A 21,578-nucleotide genomic window follows, 5' to 3' on the forward strand; every position below is an offset into this window, starting at 1 on the left:
ATATATATATATATATATATATATACATATACAGTATGTGTATATAATTCCAAGGGAGTGCTTCTCCTAATCGGAGGTGGTTTCCAAAAGAGAACAAGACAGCGTTACAAACAAATTTCATCCTTCAACTGCAGAGTCATAGATGAATTTCACATACAGTGTTTTATATGCCTGTACACGTGTGCGTGTAAACACACACGCACATACACACACACACACACACACACACACACACATATATATATATATATATATATATATATATATATATATATATATATATATATATATATATATATATATATATACATACACACACAAGTTTTTATTGCATGCACCGTGACAAACAATAAGCAATAAATGTCGTTTAGTATCTAATTCACTAAACCTCGGAATCATTAACAGTGACGGGGAATTTGTAAGTGATAAGCGATCCTTCCCAGGTGGACTCGAACCATCGAATAGTTGAGACGCTACCATTAGGCTCTTGATAGCCTAATGACAGCGCCCCTGAAAAGTCGTTGTTCCCCAGCTGTTCCGTGGTTCGAGTCCAGCTGGTGACAGATCGCTTATCACTTACAAATTCCCATTCATTGTTGACTCCGTGGCTGACTGAATTTAATAATAAATGACACTTGTAGTTTGAAGTTCGTCTATATACATACACACACACACAGTTCGTATATATATATATATATATATATATATATTTATATATATATATATATATATATATATATATATATATATATATATATATATATATATATATATATATATATATATATATATATACAAATCTTACCTCGTTTCCCAGGCCATGTAGACTCCAACAGCGACGAGGAGTCCTTTATATACATAGAACGCACCCAACCACTCGCTTGTGTGTGCGCTGCGGCATACTTCAACCTGATGAACAAAAATGTTTTAATATTTTATTCACTTTTTTCTCTTTGTGCCCATATTCTCTCTCTCTCTCTCTCTCTCTCTCTCTCTCTCTCTCTCTCTCTCTCTCTCTCTCTCTCCCCGAGTTGAGATCCTGCCACCACAAAGAAAATAAACTTTTAGCTTCTGAAAATGAGATGTTGATGAATGGACTCAACTACACTAGAAAAAAATTAAGTATTTAATATTTAACTTTCTTGTATCAATTCATGACATGGCGTTTCCATATTTTCGGTTATTAATTTGTTGAATCATCCCAAATTCAAATGAAAAACGCAACATAAAAAAAATTACTTTGCTAAAAAAAATTCTTCGCTTGCAGCCCTCTTTTTTTTCATTTTTTACAGAAGTTAGCTCTTAAAAAAACAGTTTTTCATGTGTGCCTTCAAAGGATGGTAGTCCAATGAGAAAGTAAATTAAAAAGCGTGTCCTTTTTACATAAAAATACAAATGCAGCATACAATTCCTGATATATAATCAAGCATTGCATAAATATGAAATCTGTACAACTGCACACGTAAAAGACATACACATTAATACATACATACAAAAGACATACACATCAATATATACATACAAAAGACATACACATCAATATATACATACAAAAGACATACACATCAATATATACACACCAAAGCACACTGACCACAAGGAACGCGCTGAGGGTTTCAACAACCTTGCATGTCAAGGCAAGGAACAGCAAATCTTTATCCACTTCAGCATCAGCGAGGATAAAAGTCAATGTGGAATTATTTGTACTTGTCACATGGTGTCAATGTGATTCCATGTGGTATTTGTGCACTTAAATGGCGCACGTGCTCTGGCAACTTCCGGGTCTCCATATGTCCCTTTTCCGCTTGTAACAGCACCAAAAATCTACTGAAATATTCTGTAAAGAACTATCAGTTACTTCCGCCAGGTCGGGTAGGTTTTCAGTGTAATTATTTTGTTGGTTTTTGTTTGTTCGCAATGACTGCACAGACAGTGACTGGCAACGTGCAATTACACTTTGGAGACATCCGGGTCCATATCATACACCTATTGAGGAGAAAGTGGTGGATGGATCACCATGGCGGAGGTTTGCGGTTTCAAGACGCTCCTTCCCCACCCCATCTTTTATTTATGTAGACCCTTAAACAAACGCGCATATATATATATATATATATATATATATATATATATATATATATATATATATATATATATATATATATATATATATATATATATATATATATGTGTGTGTGTGCATATATATACATATATGTGCGTGTGTGTGCAAATTTTGTTAGCCCAAATCATTTGTGAAAACGGATGAACGGACGAACAGAAAGAGAGAGCATCCCCACTCGGCCATGATAATCCCATACTTTAAATTGGACTTTTGAGGTCCCTTCATACGGAAGCAATTAAGGTAATTTCTTTCTCTTTTTTCTGATTTCAATTGTTTTCGTTTGGTTCGGATGGAAGGGTGCAGGGGCTGTTGGGGGTGGCGGGGGTGGGGGGGGGGGAGATGTCGATGGGGTTCTTTTTTCCACTGACATTCAGAAGCATTCGAAATGTGAACCGGAAATGTTGATTTTAATGAACGTTAACAGTACATTTGTTTCGACGATGTTGCATATCGACTTCAAACGCGTCATTTGAGATGAATTCATGAATGCCAAGTTCCGAATTTTTTTCTTCTTACATTCTTACGTCTTGGGAAATATATTTTTGATTGCAAGGGTAGTCTCATCAACGAAGGACACCTCACAAAATTGCAATCCGGATTACTCAGTCATTTTCTTTTGGAAAGAAAAGCCAGAACCGCCGTGTGTGTATCTGGCCGTGCAATCTACTGTGCAACTAGTTTCAAGCGCTGTCAGTCACCACTTGACACGATGTAACTTCATTCCCTCAACGTTCGGAATGAATGATGACTTACCTAATTACCGATCTGGATCGTATCGCTGGAGCCACGCCCAAAAACCCGTGATGTTCGCCTTGTCAACCCATAAAAGCATATCATTGTTTTCAACAGCCCTTGCCTCTGTTGTGATACATATCTCGAGAACTGATATACGGATTTTGATGAAATTTGATTATCACATTCATCTGGGAATTCCCTCTCGGTCAGATACTGTTGACGGGCATCGATAGAGACATGGAATGATTTCGATGGTGGCAAATCTTGCAACCTTCGACTGGCGTCAAATTTAATCAGTGCCTGATCACAGCCCAGTTGGGATCGTTGGCTCGTGTATATTTTTTCCTGTGATTTTTTTTTTTTTTTTGCATTGTCACTTCATTATTTGTTTTTCTTATGAAAATAATTTCTCTCGGGTTCCCTCTTTTCGGGTAGAACATCCCACGAAAACCTTTTATCCTGCTTTGTGGGAAGCATCTGTATTTAAGAGCTATTTCATGCCTACATTTATCCATCTTATTTTGCCTGTAAGAGTACAGTTTTTCAACCAGAGATGATCTCTTGACTGAGGTAACTTTACAGATAATTTAATTCTACTAACAAGATTCTTACTGTTAATGAAAAAGGTCTTTAACAACTTTTTTTCTAAACGCCTTCTACAAAAGTCTTTATTTATTTGTTTCTTATTTCCTTACCTATTCTGAGATGGTTGGGTGTTCACTGAATCTGAGACGATTCCCAAATAAATGTATAATCCAAAAGATAATTATGTATTCGTTTCTATGACAATACACGACGCATTTGCTAATCTAAGACCTTATAGCGAATTTCTCTTAACTCCTCACTCCTAAAACGAAATCATGGTATACGAGTTTCATGACGTTATTATTTGTGTTATTATCGTGGTAAGAGTCTACCTTTTCGGAGAGCGGTGTTATGGAAAATTGATAGCTTGGAACGAGACTTGAGAACACAGTTTTTGTTTACTAACGCTTCGATCAAGTGAAACTCAGAAAGGTCACAGATGATTTATTGATTGATCAATCGTTACTAAAACTGGGGTCGCAACATTTAGGTTACCGACGCCAGGTCACAGAGGAATGACAAAGGAAGGGACAATGTGTCCTGGAATGACAAAGGAAGGGAGAATGTGTCGAGAAATGACAAAGGAAGAGAGAATGTGTCGAGGAATGACAAAGGAAGAGAGAATGTGTCGAGAAATGACAAAGGAAGAGAGAATGTGGCGAGAAATGACAAAGGAAGAGAGAATGTGTCGAGAAATGACAAAGGAAGGGAGAATGTGTCGAGGAATGACAAAGGAAGGGAGAATGTGTTGAGGAATGACACAGGATGGGAGAATGTGTCGAGGAATGACAAAGGAAGGGAGAATGTGTCACGGAATGTCAAAAAGGAAAATGTGATGAATGAGTAAGGAGAAATGACAGGAATGACAAAGGAAGGGAGAATGTGTCGAGGAATGACAAAGGAAAGGAGAATGTGTCACGGAATGACAAAGGAAGGGAAAATGTGTCGAGAAATGACAGAGTAAGGGAGAATATGCCGAGGAATGACAAAGGAAGGGAGAATGTGTCGAGGAATGATAAAGGAAGGGAGAATGTGTTGAGAAATGACAAAGGAAGGGAGAATGTGTCGAGAAGTGACAAAGGAAGGGAGAATGTGTCGAGGAATGACAAAGGAAGGGAGAATGTGTCGAGGAATGACAAAGGAAGGGAGAATGTGTCCAGGAATGACAAAGGAAGGAGAATGTGTCCAGGAATGACAAAGGAAGGGAGAATGTGTCGAGAAATGACAAAGGAAGGGAGAATGTGTCGAGGAATGACAAAGGAAGGAGAATGTGTTGAGGAATGACAAAGGAAGGGAGAATGTGTTGAGGAATGACAAAGGAAGGGAGAATGTGTCGAGGAATGACAAAGGAAGGGGAGAATGTGTCGAGAAATGACAAAGGAAGGGAGAATGTGTCGAGAAATGACAAAGGAAGGGAGAATGTGTCGAGGAATGACAAAGGAAGGGAGAATGTGTCGAGAAATGACAAAGGAAGGGAGAATGTGTCGAGAAATGACAAAGGAAGGGAGAATGTGTCGAGGAATGACAAAGGAAGGGAGAATGTGTCGAGGAATGACAAAGGAAGGGAGAATGTGTCGAGGAATGACAAAGGAAGGGAGAATGTGTCGAGAAATGACAAAGGAAGGGAGAATGTGTCGAGGAATGACAAAGGAAGGGAGAATGTGTCGAGAAATGACAAAGGAAGGGAGAATGTGTTGAGGAATGACAAAGGAGGGGAGAATGTGTCGAGGAATGACGAAGGAAGGAAGAATGTGTCGAGGAATGATAAAGGAAGGGAGAATGTGGAGAGGAATGATAGAGGAAGGGAGAATGTGGAGAGGAATGACAAAGGAAGGGAGAATGTGTTGAGAAATGACAAAGGAAGGGAGAATGTGTTCAGGAATGTCAAAGGAAAGGAGAATGTATCGAGGAATGACAAAGGAAGGGAGAATATGTCGAGGAATGACAAAGGAAGGGAGAATGTGTCGAGGAATGACAAAGGAAGGGAGAATGTGTCGAGGAATGACAAAGGAAGGGAGAATGTGTCGAGGAATGACAAAGGAAGGGAGAATGTGTTCTATAAATACTGGAGAGTGGGTTGGGTTGCCAGAGATTGAGTGTTTTATTATTCTGAATTATGATTAGTTATATTTCTAATTATCTTAGTATCATTATCATAGTTGTTGTTAAGCTAATGCTTTTTCCTTTCGGTATACTGTTTTCTTTTAAACAACAACAGTTTAAAGAATGCAGCTACTATTTATAAAATGACGATGTTTTTCTACACTTTGGTAGACCTTTAATGATATAAATAACAATTCTCGAACTATCCCGGGACATGCAACCATGCATTCACTTTGTATCTACATTCATTCAAACAATTTGTTATATCCCGAAACTGACCATCAGCTGATAAAGCTAGATTTTCGGACTAGCCTCATCAGGAAATGTTTGTGTTCACTGAAGACCTTAGATACTTTCTGGAAGTTGTCACCAAAAAAACAATTTTGTGTTACCTTCAAAGTGACCACCAGTTTTCAGACACATTTGATTTTCAATTTCAGGTACATATAACTGGTCCTTTAAAGAAACTTAGGGGTCGTTCTGTGCATTAATATTTTATACAATTACTGATTCGGATGAAATTAAGGTTATCTGAGAGAGCATTTTTGTTTAAATTTACAGCAACATGAATGCTCAAGCTGGTCAAAACCCTAAATAAACTGGGTGGGTCATGGTGTGAAATTAACGTCGCTTCACAATTAAAAAAATCTAATAAAAAAACACGCATACAAGAGCTGCAAACAATTGCAACAGACGTTATGATGATGCTGGGAGCAATGATTGTTCATAAATCTAAAAAATTTGAATACTGACCGAAGAAACACCAGTTGTCCCAAAATTTCACCTAACACGCTGCATTCAAAAGAGCTTGAGAGCAGAAAGAAACTCATTTCACTAATTTAGTGGTTCATAAGGCAAACATTTTCTTGGGACTTGAACCCTCTGTGGCTGAGTGGATATAGTATTAACCGGGTAAATCTCAGGTCAGAGATTCAAATCCCCAGTGGAAGATGTTTGTCTTAGTGTCTATTGCTAGGTGAAATGACTTTTATACGAACTTCATATTAACTTTTCAAATAGAAAAAAAGTAAAAAGAGTTGTAAATACTTATTTGAATTCATTTGTAATAGATATCACCTGTATTAGATAATGACAATAGAATCTTAATGACACATTCAATTTTAAGAACATGTACATCATATTACTAACAATCACTCAATATCAAGTACTTGCAGAGTTTCTTTCAAAGTCAGATGAAATCAAGAACTATGCTATGTACTGAAGGTATATTTTAGGTATATTTTTTAAAGTAATGATTGCCGTAAGAGTTTTTTCAGTAGCTATTTAAAACTAGAAGTTTGCCAGGCACCTGCACATAATCTATACGACTTCTCACACAAAAGCGTTGTTTAAAAAATCCAAATACTCACAAAATTTTGAGAGAGAGCCCATAAAACTTAATTTTCTACGCAGCAATCTTGCGATATTTTTGAGTTTGCAGACCGCTGAGAATCTTTTAATTCCGAACAATGGACACACGCATACACATACACACGCACACACACGCACGTGCACACAGACTAATTTCTCTCTTTTGCCTGATGGGCAGCCATACATCAGTGATAAAGAAACAGCAAAGCTAACTACCAATTTACCTGTGGCTGATAGACCACGCCCCTCTCCTCCATCGATCTCTCGAGCGTCAGGTTGTGAAGGTGTCGAGTCATGGGATCGACTCCTACCCAGGCGCTGACGATCATCACGTCGACGGCCAGAAGCACCATGATGAGTGTTATCAGCTGCTTATCCTTGAGGAGCTGTTCCAAGGGAACAAAAAGACACAAGAATTGAAATCTGCTTCGCAGTTTGGTGCGAATCATTTTGAGCAATGGTGAGATCTGGAACTCTTAATACTGCTGCTATCTCTGAGGAGCTGTTCAAGGCGATAAAAATGACTGAAAATGATTAGAAACAGGTTTTGTATCATGCTTAGCGCAAACAACTGGTATGCAATAATAAGAAAGTGAAATTTTAATGATGCTACGATCTCTGAGGTTGATAAAATGGAGAGACAACAATTAAAAACATTTTTTCCCCAGATTTTGTGCAAACAAATAAATATAAAAATACTGCTTTTTACGGATAAATTTTGAAGTTATATCGATAATTTTGAAATAACAAAAAATTTCAATTGTTATTTTTTATAATAAAATACTAGTTTCATAAATGGAGTTATGGAAATAATATGGAAATCTAAATTAAATAGAAGCAATAAAACTTTTTTTTAAAAGAAACCTTATTACCTTAAAGTTTTGGCGCACATAGTTTGAGCATAATAGGAAAACTCTAGACTTAATACAGTTGAAAAGTGTTTAAACAAAGACTTCTTCACAATATAAACAGAATACAATAAACGCTGGAAATAATGATACTGCATTCACCTCAAAAACTATTTTTCTAAATTTAACTTTTGAATTTACACAGTAAACACCTTGAAAATAACAAATATAACAGAACGCAAGCATTGATCCAACCTCTCTAGAGAAAAGTAAACTCAGACTTGGCATGTATATACAACAGAATGCAATCTTGGAAATAGAAACTGCAACAGAGAGAAGCTTTATTGGTAAGAACTGTAACTGAGCACACCTCTAGAGGTAACATCTGTATCAGAATGCAATCTTGGGAATATCAACTGCAAAAGGAACTCAACCTTGCAAAAAACATACAAAAGTTATTCACGTTGCAAATACCAACTGAAAAAGTCCCAAAAACATTAAAAAAAAAGGCAAGTGAACTCAAACTTGGAAAATCAGCTACAAAAGCACTAAGCCTTGGATATAACAAATAGGAAGCGGATCTCTGGAAATAACAACTTCAAAAGGAAAGCAACCTTGGGTATAACAAACTCAAAAGAACGCAGCTTATCTAATAGCAAATGTGATAAAAAAGTAACTTGGAATGAACCACAACAAAAGTAGTTGCAAACAACCTTAGCGATAAAAACAGTGGATGAACGATTTTGGAATATGCCCTTCAAAATATTTCTCTGCTGGCAGATATATATATATATGTATATGTATATGTATATGTATATGTATATGTATATGTATATATATATATATATATATGTATACATATACATGTATACTACACTACACACACTACACACACACATATGTATATATATATATATATATATATATATATATATATATATATATATATATATATATATATATATATATATATATATATATATATAACAATTACACACTTGGTTATAATGGTAAAGGTGGATCTATTCCTGCTCCAGGAAATCTGTCTGAATTCAACAGGTACATATACTGTACATATAAGCAGGAAAAGAATTACAGCTTTCTTTGTAGTCTGGTGGTTAACATTACCTCATTCTGATACCCCAGATGCGAGTTCGAACCTCGCCCCGAGCTTCAGAATCTCTTCAATTATTTCTTAGGCTTTGTAGTGGCAAAAAGTTTCCAAAGTGTGAAGAAATCGAGTAGCTAAGAGGGCATTGTGGTTATTAAAAATTGCATACTTATCTGACAAAAAGTGACCAGTGCAGTGGTTTGTCAGTGACCAGTGGATTCTAATACACACACACACACACACACACACACACACACACACACATATATATATATATATATATATATATATATATATATATATATATATATATATTATATGTATATACGTGTATATACGGGTGTGTGCGCGTGCTCGCACGCGCATTTTAGTCCCCCCTCCACAGTCATGATAACAACCCACCAATAATTTCTGTCCATCCTCTTGTCTATCAAGAATGATTTCACTCACACAAACACACACACACAAGCACACACTCACTCTCTTTCTCACCCCAAAATGAACAATTGTGCCTGACATCACTCTCCATCTTTTTAATTCGAACAAAAGCTTGATAGCATTGCGGTCTATTGCTTTCGTTTGCCCCTCTTCTCTTCTCACGAGACCTGAATTGGACATGAATGAAATTCCACCAACGCAAGGCTTCGTTTTCAATCTATTAATAGGGGTTATGGTTCAAGGCTTCAGGTTTTTTACTTTCTTACTTTTTCTTTCTTTTGGGGACTGAATTTAATTTGCAATCCGCAGAGTGCTCTTGATAATTGTAGCCAATGCAGATATAAAACACACACATGCACACACATATGCATATTTGGTACTTCACATCAGAAAGCATAATATAACATGTTTAATGACACAAATATAATATATATATATACATATATATATATATATATATATATATATATATATATATATATATATATATATGTGTATGTATATATATATGTATGTATGTATGTATATATATATATATATATATATATATATATATATATATATATATATATATATATATATATATACATATACGAGTACATAGTTACTTGCCAGCCTTGGCCTTGGCAACGGAATGCTATGAAATGGCTGACAGTAAAACAAAACCAATTTTTATGAGAAAAATGGAAAGATGGTGATTACTAACCTTAGTACTCTTTTTAGTCAAGTTACTGCAAGGGGTATTATACTCAGTTAATGATTAATTACATTTACTCAACAATAAAAACAATAGTGTATAAATTAATTACAACTAGGGGCACACGTGATTAATCAAATAAGCTTTGTAGCCTTAAAGGACTGTGTTAAAAAAGGTGAAATTCCTTGTCCCTTCGCACATGGATGAGTCCAGGCGACAAATGAAAGGGCGAGCTGAGTGTCCTCGGTCACTCACGATAAAGACATCCCTCTGGAAGAGAGAGGTGTCGAATTAACTATAGGATTGGCGAGAATTGAAGCCCTAATACCATCCAATTGAAGTAATAAGGATTCACTAATTAACAACATGCCCACTAATGGCACAGCCAAACAAAACTTACTTATATCGCACTGTTCACAAATTTGAATTAACTAGCATTCAAATGAATGGTGGCCATGGCTGAGAAAAGGTTGAACTAGGGGTCAAAAGGAGGGTTTACTGAAATAATTGGAGAGAAAGAAATACACGTCGTAGAGCACAGGATTTACTTGGAGGGGTTCATTAAAAAGTCGAGAAATATTTCACTAGGAGGAAAAACAGGCCATCAAAATACTCGAGTTGTCTTAGGCTTACCGTAGGAGTCCAAAGGAATTATCCAGTCTGTGGGTATCCTAAACTGTGGCCTGTCACACATAGGGCACAGGTTAGCAGATCTGTGGAATGGGTGAGCGAGAACAATGGATGTTCGCTCGCTATCAGAGCCAGAACACAATGAGAACGAACTCGGGCTGGGTGCACCCGACTCATGGCAAGACCAAAGCGCCTCAAGGTCCAATATGGCCGCTGCTTCTGGTAGGGTTTCAAATCTTGAGTGATGGTTAACCCTGCACACACACACACACACACACACACACACACACATATATATATATATATACTGTGTGTCATTAGTTCAAAATGGTATTTTATGCTTCCTAGTATGAAGTAACAAATAAGCCATTGATAATGAATTGAAAATATGTTTAGAATTACTCATATCCAAAGGGAATTCATATGATAGTGATCCTACTCTTACTGGGATTCGATACTATGCCTATCTTAGTTTGAACATGGATGATAACGACAATGTATTCAACCATCGTGATTGTGTAAGTTCTGCACTTTGGATCCGAACCAAGGTTTACCAGGCAAGTTCAGCAGCCAATCACAGAGTGCCTGCATATCACATGCATCACCAGAATCACTTGACTCACCTAGCCCAGGCAACCACTGGGCCTATTATTGTTACCATATTTCTCATTTCCATATGCTTGCTGTAACAAAAGTGGATGAAATCTCTTGGTACTATACTGGTGTGTTCTGAGCATCTTGTGTATGAGTTAACATTATGCACTGGTGACCCATCGGAGCAACCAGGTAGACAGCATGGTTTTTAGCCATGCCTCGCCTTACAACAACCTGCCACCAACAGACTAATTCCAGTACTTAGCTTTTGCTTAATTTCTCCTGAAAGCTGTTAGTTGTACTCTGATCAGTAGACAAATTACGGTACTCACACCAAACTCCTGGTGACTAAGAGACTAAATATGGCCATGCTTTCTGAAACAAAGCCACTAATGGCCTAATACAGTGCTTAAATTCTAGCTAGACCTCTCTTGACTGTTAAAATGATTGTCTCTATAGAACGGTGGATAAAACTTAGAAATAATCTTGAGACATCCTTAGATAAAATAAACCTCCCAACTGAGCCATCTTTCTGGTTTCGGAGAATGGAGAAACAATTTCACTGAAATACCTCAAGTTCTAAAAAAATGTGGGCTATAGCCTCAAGGTGACCCCAGACTTCGTCTTCCCATGCATTGTGCACTGGCTGAACACTAAAGGGAAGAGAATTGCCTGTGTAAATCTTCACCAGTTCCTGACCACAGAGTTAGTTCTCCTGACCAATGCCTACCCATGCCAGACGTGCCCTTAATTAAATCAACATCCCACTGAGGGACATATCCATAAGGATGTCGTGAAATAAGCTTGAGCTCCAGAAGAGCAAGTCACCAGGGAGATTTTATTTCACTGTTTCCCAGCCGACATCTGCAACACCTTGCCCAGGACTGAAGGAATGTCCATAGGAGACCCACTGAAGAAGGTGAAATAGTTGCTGGAAGTCTCCAAGGCCTTATAACATATCATCCACATCATATGTGAGCCCAAGGACAACCACAACAGTGAATGAGCCAACACTGTGCACTGGCAGCTGCAAAATACATGACAGTGCATCTATCACCGTAGGTTCGACAAAGTAGCCAGGAATTGCAGTTCAGATTGCAGCAAAAGAAAAATGAACAGGGTGGCCACCATGACATCAATAGATGCCTGCTCCACCAGATTTTACATCACAAACAGTTCCTGGTGGACACAGGTGCTTCAGGTCCATACTTTCAGCATCAAGAGACAACAATCAATAATTGCTGGACACCCAGGTAGAACTAGTTGGCACAACCATACCATAATACAGCCACTGGAACCTCGCCCTCCAGCTAATATAAAGAAAAAGCAGATGGGAATTCAACATCACTGATGTTTAACAGTCCCTACTTGGCATGACTCCTTGGACTCTATGATCTGCACATAGATTTTGCTTATCTCTACAGGGCCTAAAAAGGCACCCATCTCATTGGTAGGCCTACAAACCTACGGCACTTACTGCAAGAATTCCTGAAGTTTTCCAGGCAGAAATCTGTCAGACTCCTGGTGTAACCACTAAACATAGCATCAATCATCATATCAAAACAATGAGTACCTTGATCCACTCCAACTTCTGCCATCTGCCTCCAGGTACACTACTCACTAAGCAGAAGGCCGTCAAGGAGATGGAACAGATGGGTCTTTGCCAGAAGCCCTCCAGCACTGGGATTCAGCCCTCCACATGGTCAAGAAACCTAATTCTCATGGCAACCCTGCAGAGGCTACAGGTGCCTTAACCCCCAGACAAGACCTTACCACTAACTCTTTCACCAACATGGTGGACATACCTCCACCTTCCATGGAGCCAGAATCTTCTCACCTAATGAGGAGGTAATTCTAAGTTCACGTTTCATTATCAACACACCTTGTGCAACATACACCTTCAAGTGCTCAACATTCAGCCACAAGAATGCAGGGGCTACATTCCAGAGGCTGATGGACAACACACTTGGGGACCTTCCCTTCTGCCCATGCTCCACTGATGACATACTTACATTCTCTAGAAACTGAGAAGAACACAGCAACACACAAAGGTTGTACTATCTCTTTTGGAAAATGATGGCCCAGTCATCTATCCCAGCAAATGCAACATCAGGGCCTCATCCATCAAGTTCCAGGGGCATTTCATTGAAAATGGCTTACCGTCTCCATTTTCAAGGTGTTAGCTATAAAGAAATACCCAATCACAACTACCATAAAACAAAACAAGAATTCATGGGAATGGTAAATTACTACTCAAGGTTCCTTTCCAACATTGCCCAGACCCAAGGTGAAACTCACCCTCACCATCAATACAAGCAACATAGTGAAGAAAATTAACAGTACAACCAAACTACCTGGCTTCTTTAGTGGGAAAGGACACCAGCAGAAATAAAATACTACCCAATCAGTTGAGAAATTTTCTCCATACATCTGGGTACCAGACATTTTTGACACCTACTCATGGGTACACCTTTCACCATTTAGACTAACCATCAACCACTTGTTTACACCCTAACAAAAAACCAGACACACTTTCCCACTTGTCAGAAATGTTAACAATCTGCTACTGTGAATCTGGGTGCATGGTAAAACACATTTATGGAAAGAAATATCCACTAACTGATGTCCTGTCCAAAACAGAAATTAATATGGTTCAACTTGGAGTATATCATGAAGAAATCACCAATGCCCAACAACAAGATCCTAAAACCAGAGGACTACTGCACTTCCATAACAAGTCTGCATCAGAAAGACATCCCCTTCAGTGCTACTGGACGAGTGATCTTCTGTGACACAAGCACAGGCTGCCTATGCCTCATAAGTAAAAATCTCTACAAATGAAAGATGTTTGAACGCATCCAATGACACTTTCATCCAACTGGCAGAGCAGCCAAACAAGTGCAGAAAAATTCATATGGCACAGAGGGAAAAAAATTTAAAACAGTTATCAGGTTCTGAATAAACAAAATAATACATCATACAGAGTCTGGTATCAGCAAATTACCATGACCCAGATGATGGCTTGGCCATTTGTACATGGAAGAAGTGGGGGCCCTCCCTCCCACCAATTGTTTCAGATATATCTTCACAGCAACAGAGAAAACTAACCAATGGCTGGAGGCAGTCCAGATGACAGAATTGACAGTGAGTACCCTTACCAAAACACTTCATTGCTGAGTCAGCTGTTTTGGCATATCAGACAACATTATCTCCAGCAGAGGGCCTCCCTTCACCTCCACAATATGGGGTCAAACATACATTGCACCACAGCTTACATCCCGACTACCAACACCATGGCAAACAGAAACAACCAGTTCCTCAAAATAGCACTCACTGCCAGATGTAACAGACCCAATTGGAATGCACAGCTATTCCTTGGTCTAGGTACCACCAAAAAATCAGAAATCAATGCCTCTCTTACTGAGGTGCTGTTTGACGAGACTGTCTGTGTACCAGCAGAATTCCTCCAAGCCAATAAAAGATTGCTGAAGATTCTGACCATACATTTAAACAAACAAAGCATCCAATAAGCCATTCATCCCAAGCCAGCTAAGCACCTTCATTTCAAATTCGTTAGAAATGACACCCACAAGCCTCCCATAACCCTGTCATACAGGGGACCATACTCAGTCACTGAATGCCTGTACAAAGCCTTCAAAATATTCATACACAGTAACAAGACTGAGTAAATATCAAGCTTAAACCAGCCTACCTGGGGATGATGACACCCATGCCAAACCAACTTCTCCAAGTTCGGACTGCAAATCTGACAAGACAAACAACTAGGACCAATGTATAATAAGAATTGATCGTGCCACTGACAATTGATCCATGGAAAATGCATATATTGTATGTCAAACCACTCAGTGATACATGTATGCACTTAATGAAACCATTCAGTGAAAAATGTTTATACTAATATTTTTAGCATGATGCCTATCAGTGTCTAGCTGCATATAATTTTTTAATCAAATTACTATGTATGTATACCTTTGTTTGCAGCCATTCATTGCAACCCATTACCATATCAGCACTACAAACACCAAACTCAGGAATGGTGTGGAACAGTCTCACATTTCATCGCCAAAAAAACAAATCTCTTTCTTAATTTATTTATAAATAATTCACACTTTTATGCCTAAGTACCATATCAGCACGCCTAATGTTTCAATCTAAGTAAGGGTCTAGAATGGTCATGCATTTTTCGTTATTGTTTTATGGGTTTTACTGCATTACAAATTCATACATGTATATATTTTGTAAAGTGCCTGTGTGGTGTATATGCATGTATCATTCCTCACTTGGATTCTATTGTATTTTTTTTGCCCACTTTGAGGGGGGAACCATGTAAGCTCTACGTTTTATTGCCAAACCCAAGTTTAAGTGGTAAGCTCAGCAGCCAAGCACAGATCACCCTCATTATTACATGCTTGTGCATCACCAAAATCGCTTGCCTCACCTGGCCCAGATCACCACCGAGCCTACTATATTTAATCATATTTCCATCCAAACACTGGATCGAAAGCAGATCAAATCTCGACATTAAACTAAGGTGTACTAGGCATCCTGTGTACCAGTTAACCTTTACAAGTGCCTGAAGTCACTGTCAGTCATGCCCTATCCCCAAGAAACAAAAAGCTTCGTATCCCTGAGGGTAGATGAAATGTCATAAATTATTTCCTTTGGGTGCATGTTATTCCTAAGTATAGTATATCAAAGAGTAATGATTAAGTTACATATGGCTTAATATATATTAATATATATATATATATATATATATATATATATATATATATATATATATATATATATATATATATATATATATATATATATATATATATATATATATATATATATATATATATATATATATATATATATATATATATATATATATATATATATATATATATATATGGAAGAGTGAGAGTGCGCTGTGAATGTCACTGTGCATTTAATTGTCTGTCTGAATAACTCTGCTTGTGATAGTTTGTTTGTATGTAGGTTTATGAATTCCCCTCTCCCTATATGGGTGCAATTCAGTTTTCATGTCCACCAAATGAAGTTTCATTCCCGTGCCCGTCTCTGCTGTTGTCACCGAGTACCTCTTCGTTTAACCGACCATTTGTCAAGAAACCTTTCTCTGTCAGTAAGCCTGAATGTCTGTTTACGTCTCTTTGTCCATTCTCAAAGAAATCTGTCAGCAATTCTAATTGTATTTACTGAATGTCTGAGTTCGTCCAGCTGTCTTGAACCGCTGTATGCATCTTTCTGTTGAATTACAAGGAAATCTGTCAGTAAATTGCTTTCATCAGGGTATTTGTCTGTTTCATTAAATACGAATATCTGTCTGCTTAGTAAATTAGCTCTTTGTCAAGATATACCTCAACATAAAACTAGAGATAAGATTCGAATTAACTCGAACGATGAAATAAACAGATCATGAACAATAAAGCATCAAACGGAAGGTCAAGTGACTTTTGTTGGTCGAGCAGTCCAGAGGTTCACACCCGGGCTCTTATTTCCTTTAGGTCCTTACCACACGTACCTTACGGACGTCTTTAGGCAAGGGCCGTGTGGCATACGGCCGTCTTAATCTAAACAAACTACCATGTGTTATGACCCTACACAAGGTCAATTAGGGTCATAATCGCTTACTGCACCTGTTTTAAGAACAGCATCCTATCATCTTACATCCCTAAGACTCTCTGGTAGCAATGGCCAGCACTGAGTCAGCACATTCTCTCTTGTCGACTCCTCTCACTGAATCTATCCTCAAACAATGGCCTACTGGAATAAAATGCCGAGATACAAAACTTGACTTTATTTGCAAATTTAACGACAGTATTTCAGCAAAAGCTATGGTCATGAAATGGAGTGACTCACACTCCCTAAAAATGGAAATCATAACTAGAGGGAATTCAGACACAATCCATCGAATTAATGATTCTAGACCAACTAATACTAGTGACTAACAACCTGGTCACCAAACAAAATAAAACGATCATAATTATTCTAGATCAAAATAAATGTCATAGAGTATGTTAAAATAGCACCACTTCAAAAATATTCGTCCTCACAGGATGAACCCAGAATTCCTGTTAAAAGAAACATATCATATATATTAAAACCTGAAATGGTGTATAAAGAAAAGACATTTAAAACATAAAAAGGCATAATGGAGAACAGAGGAGTTTCACTGCAGCACAAAAATGGGTATTCCACATAATATCTGTTAATGAGCTATCCTACTCACTTCTGTGGCTCCATGCAACCGTTTTCTCAGTGGCTGTTAAATGAGAGGAACATATAATGGCTATTCACTTCAATTTGAGGCTGGGTGATTTGCTCTTTGTGCAGTGTTAGCGGATAAGAACAGCCACTGAGAAAACGGTTACATGGAGTCTAATAATAGGTTCCTCATTGGATGGGTGAGTATCGTTCTCAGCTAGCACCCTGCTGGGGCCGCGTTCGATTCTCCAACCGGCCAATGAAGGATTAGAGGAATTTATTTCTGGTGATAGAAATTCATTTCTCATTATAATGTGGTTCGAATTCCACAATAAACTGTAGGTCCCGCTGCTAGGTAACCAATTACTTATTAGCCACGTAAAATAAAATCTAATTCTTTGGGCCAGCCCTAGGAGAGCTGTTAACCAGCTCAGTGGTCTGGTTAAACTAATGTATACTTAACTTTTTTTCCTCTCATAATATACCATTAGAGAGTGCACACATACACGCACTCACTTAATAACTCCTCCCCAAAAGCGTGACGACACCAGTTCAATGTTCGAAGGATCACAACGCTTCCATCAATCTGTCACATTGTCTCCATGCATTTTGGCCATGATCAGAACGCACATATGAACGCGTCAGATACTCGCTGTATCTAACTGTGGAAACCACCGACGTCAACATAAATGTCACCTGCACCGGATATGCCTTTCACCGGCCAGCACATAATTCGTTAAAAGACTTAATACATGCTTATTCGAAATTCGTCATTCCATTGAAAATTTAGATTAGCAGTAAAGGAATAATTAAAGAGAGAGAGAGAGAGAGAGAGAGAGAGAGAGATCGTATAAACGTCAGTATGTTTTCACAAGAATGCAAGATAGTTATTCGTCCTTGATAACTTATCGTCCCTTACATATAACGAGTATTTGCAGGTTATCAAGAAACATATTCTATTATATTCATTTTCATATTCTTTCAAATAACTGTTTGCATTTTTACTTTCATTTTTCCCTCTAAAACATATTTTTTACCTTGTTAATTTCTTTCGAGCATAATGAGATTTTTGCTCATTTCCAAGGAAGTAAAAATTTGTTATAATTTTTCCCTAAACACCCCCTGATTTTTAGATTTTATCTAAAAGACATTTGATCGTACCCTATTTTTGTTTCAAATGAAATTTTATCTTTCTCTCATGAAGAAAATATATTTCTTTTTAAAACTAAGAAAGACAAAAATTTACTTTTTTAGCTTTTTTTTTTTTGTAGTGTTATGACGAGGTATATGACAGTGAAAAGGATGGATACGACTGTAAAAGGTTATCTGTGATAGTGAGAGAGCAATATGGGAGAGACAGAGTTAGTTAATATTCAACTAATGGTTATAAAGGTCTTTGGGCTTGAGATGAAATAGTTGCCACATGAGAGTAAAAAATGAATTGTATAAACTGATTTGGGATATGGATATGGATATAGATCAACTGACTGTGAGGTGAAGCTTTAACTGATGGTGAGGAATGACTCAAGCTGGATGAGAAAAGTATATTTAATTAATGGTTGGCTACATATCAAAGTCATAATAAATTGAAACTTTAACCCATAATTGAATCTATACTAAACAGATGATGGTGACCTGAAGTTTTAACTAAAACAGAAATCAAAAGAAATCTAAGAAAATTCTGATTGATAGTGAAAGACGCATTGAACTGTCGGCTCAATGAATCTTTAAGAGTAATGTGAATCAAACTGATGGTCGTAACAAACATTAATTGACGTCATACATTGAATCTTATTAAATTGAAGATAATCCCACGATTTTTTTTCTTTACAAATTTACTAGGCCATCCTCTCAGAGCCTCCCATGAACGGATTTTTTAATTATCATTTGCTGGAATTATTAAAAAGAATGAAGCATCGAAAAGAAACATGAGAAAATGACCATATGAGTTCATATTCTCTCTTTGACTGTGCAATCCCGTTCAGAAGAAAAGAAAAAGGACGAAAAACAATCTTGCAAAAAAAAAAAAAAGGAAATCACCCATTTCCAATAAAAGGACTTTGAATATGCAATATAAACAAATGTCTATTCAGGAGTAGACAAAAACATAGTATAAGAAGGAACAACCAGTCACAAACAAATACCATTATTGAACAGAGAGAGAGAGAGAGAGAGAGAGAGAGAGAGAGAGAGAGAGAGAGAGAGAGAGAGAGAGAGAGTTCCATATGGAAATGGCCTCCGGGTGAACTGTCCGGATCTGTGTGTCTATTTGGGCAGCGACTCCCACCGATATCTCTCGATCAAACAGCAATGCATTCATCGATATTCGGCCGTCGCGCAACAATGCGGGTCCGGTGCATTGTCCCGCGGAAGTTAACGATGTATTCTTGGTCCCCCTCATCAAGGACTTGGTCAATGCAAGGCCGGCAACCTCCACGGATCATCTCGCAAATGCACTTTCTATTATGGGTGGGGGAGTTGGTCAAAAGAGGGAGCGGGTGAGGAGGGGGTGGGGACGGTGTGGGGGGAGGTTTCCAGAAGAAATATGTCTGGTCGGTGAGAGGAAAAGAGGGGAAGTACCACAGAGGATGATAAACAGGATGAACAGGCGAAACAAGATAAGTGATGGAGGGAATGACAAACAGGGTGGAAAAGATGGAAGGTGATGACGGAGAGGGCCGTAAACGGGTGAAACAAAATAGAAACTGGTTGAGAAGGAAAAGCTAACGTCAAGTGAAAAGAGGGAAATAATATCGAGCAGGGAGAACAGGAGAAACGAAATTAAGGTGAGGCGAACAAATGGGATGATAGAGGTGAGAAAGACGAGAGAGATTTCCCTCCAGGGATCTCATACTGCGAAACAGCGTGGCAGTTATGAACTAATTACACTTACTAAATTAAAACTCAGTTTTCACAAAAGTTTTCATATAATTAATACTTTAGTGCACATGCACATACTAATCAACGTTCAGGAGTAATTTAAGTAAAAATTCCGATATTCTTATCAAAACACCTATATGTTTATAAAGAAAAGTCTTTAATGAATGATACAGTGGAAGGATTTAAAACGGTGTACGAGTATATGTGAAAAAGTAAATAAGTTTTTGAAAGTAAAGGAATGAACGAGATAGCAAGAGCCACAGAAGGGCATAGAATGAGAACGACAACGATTGCAGATGTAAGATGTGAGTGAGAACAGCAAGAAAGGCAAGAGAATGAGAATATAAAAGGGAGTAACTATAAAGACAGAAAACTAAAAATGCAGCCCTGTGTCACTTCCTTTCATTCTCGTTTTTTTCACCGTCGCCGAATTTCGTTTACATCAATAAGTATAACAAAGCTCAAGTGTTTTCTAATTCAGCGCATCAAAAGGAACGCAGTCATCGAGATGCTTTCTGTCCAGACTTGCGTGACATGATTACAGCGGAATTTCTTAGATGACAAACAAATGGGGGGACTCTGAACAACAAAAGCACACTGCTCGACAGAAAAATGCATCAAACTGAAAAGTGCTTTGGATATTCCGAAGGCCGGAAATCATTCATCAAAGATTTGGTGAATGTGACGTAATAAAATGCAAGCGGCAACGCCCTACTGGAAAGATAAATACACACACAATCCACGTCTTTGTTTCCTGTTTCTGTAAAGAGTAAATATAATAATTAATATTATTTTTGTTTTTAACAACAATAATAACAATTATTGTTATCATTCAAGCTGCACAAGAATGGGACATCTTGAAAGAATATTCTACAAAAAAAAAAAAAGAAACAAAATAATGTGGAAAAAGGAGAAAGAGAACTATTGTAATAAAAATGAAAATAACGAACGAATTACATCAGCAAAACCACGAAAGCGTTCACAAGTAGAGAGCAGTTGCGAAACAAAAAGTTGAAATCAGGAACGAGGATTAATGGGGATATTCAGAGCAGCTCAACTTCAATTACTTTTTTTTTCTTTGAAATTCTGACTTCCATAGGTATTACAACGATCTCTTACTTTTTTTTGTAAATGAGCTTTTCTTGAGGTACTGCAATTAATGGAACATACTGTACTATAATAAATTCACCAGTGAAGACAAGAAAACTTTAAGGAAGCGGTCGGAACACC

The 21,578-nt window shown here is 37.6% G+C and overlaps 1 protein-coding gene across 1 annotated transcript in view; it reads right to left on the bottom strand.

The window, feature by feature from the left end:
- GABA-B-R3 (gamma-aminobutyric acid type B receptor subunit 3) overlaps positions 1–21,578 on the bottom strand; it is a 336,872-nt gene that overhangs the window by 40,323 nt on the left and 274,971 nt on the right. The window contains 2 exon segments of the mRNA XM_067108995.1: positions 806–909; positions 7,141–7,302. Of these exon segments, the coding sequence (XP_066965096.1) occupies positions 806–909; positions 7,141–7,302 (266 nt within the window).

Source organism: Macrobrachium rosenbergii, chromosome 9, assembly GCF_040412425.1.
Source record: "Macrobrachium rosenbergii isolate ZJJX-2024 chromosome 9, ASM4041242v1, whole genome shotgun sequence".
Taxonomy (NCBI): Eukaryota; Metazoa; Arthropoda; class Malacostraca; order Decapoda; family Palaemonidae; genus Macrobrachium; species Macrobrachium rosenbergii.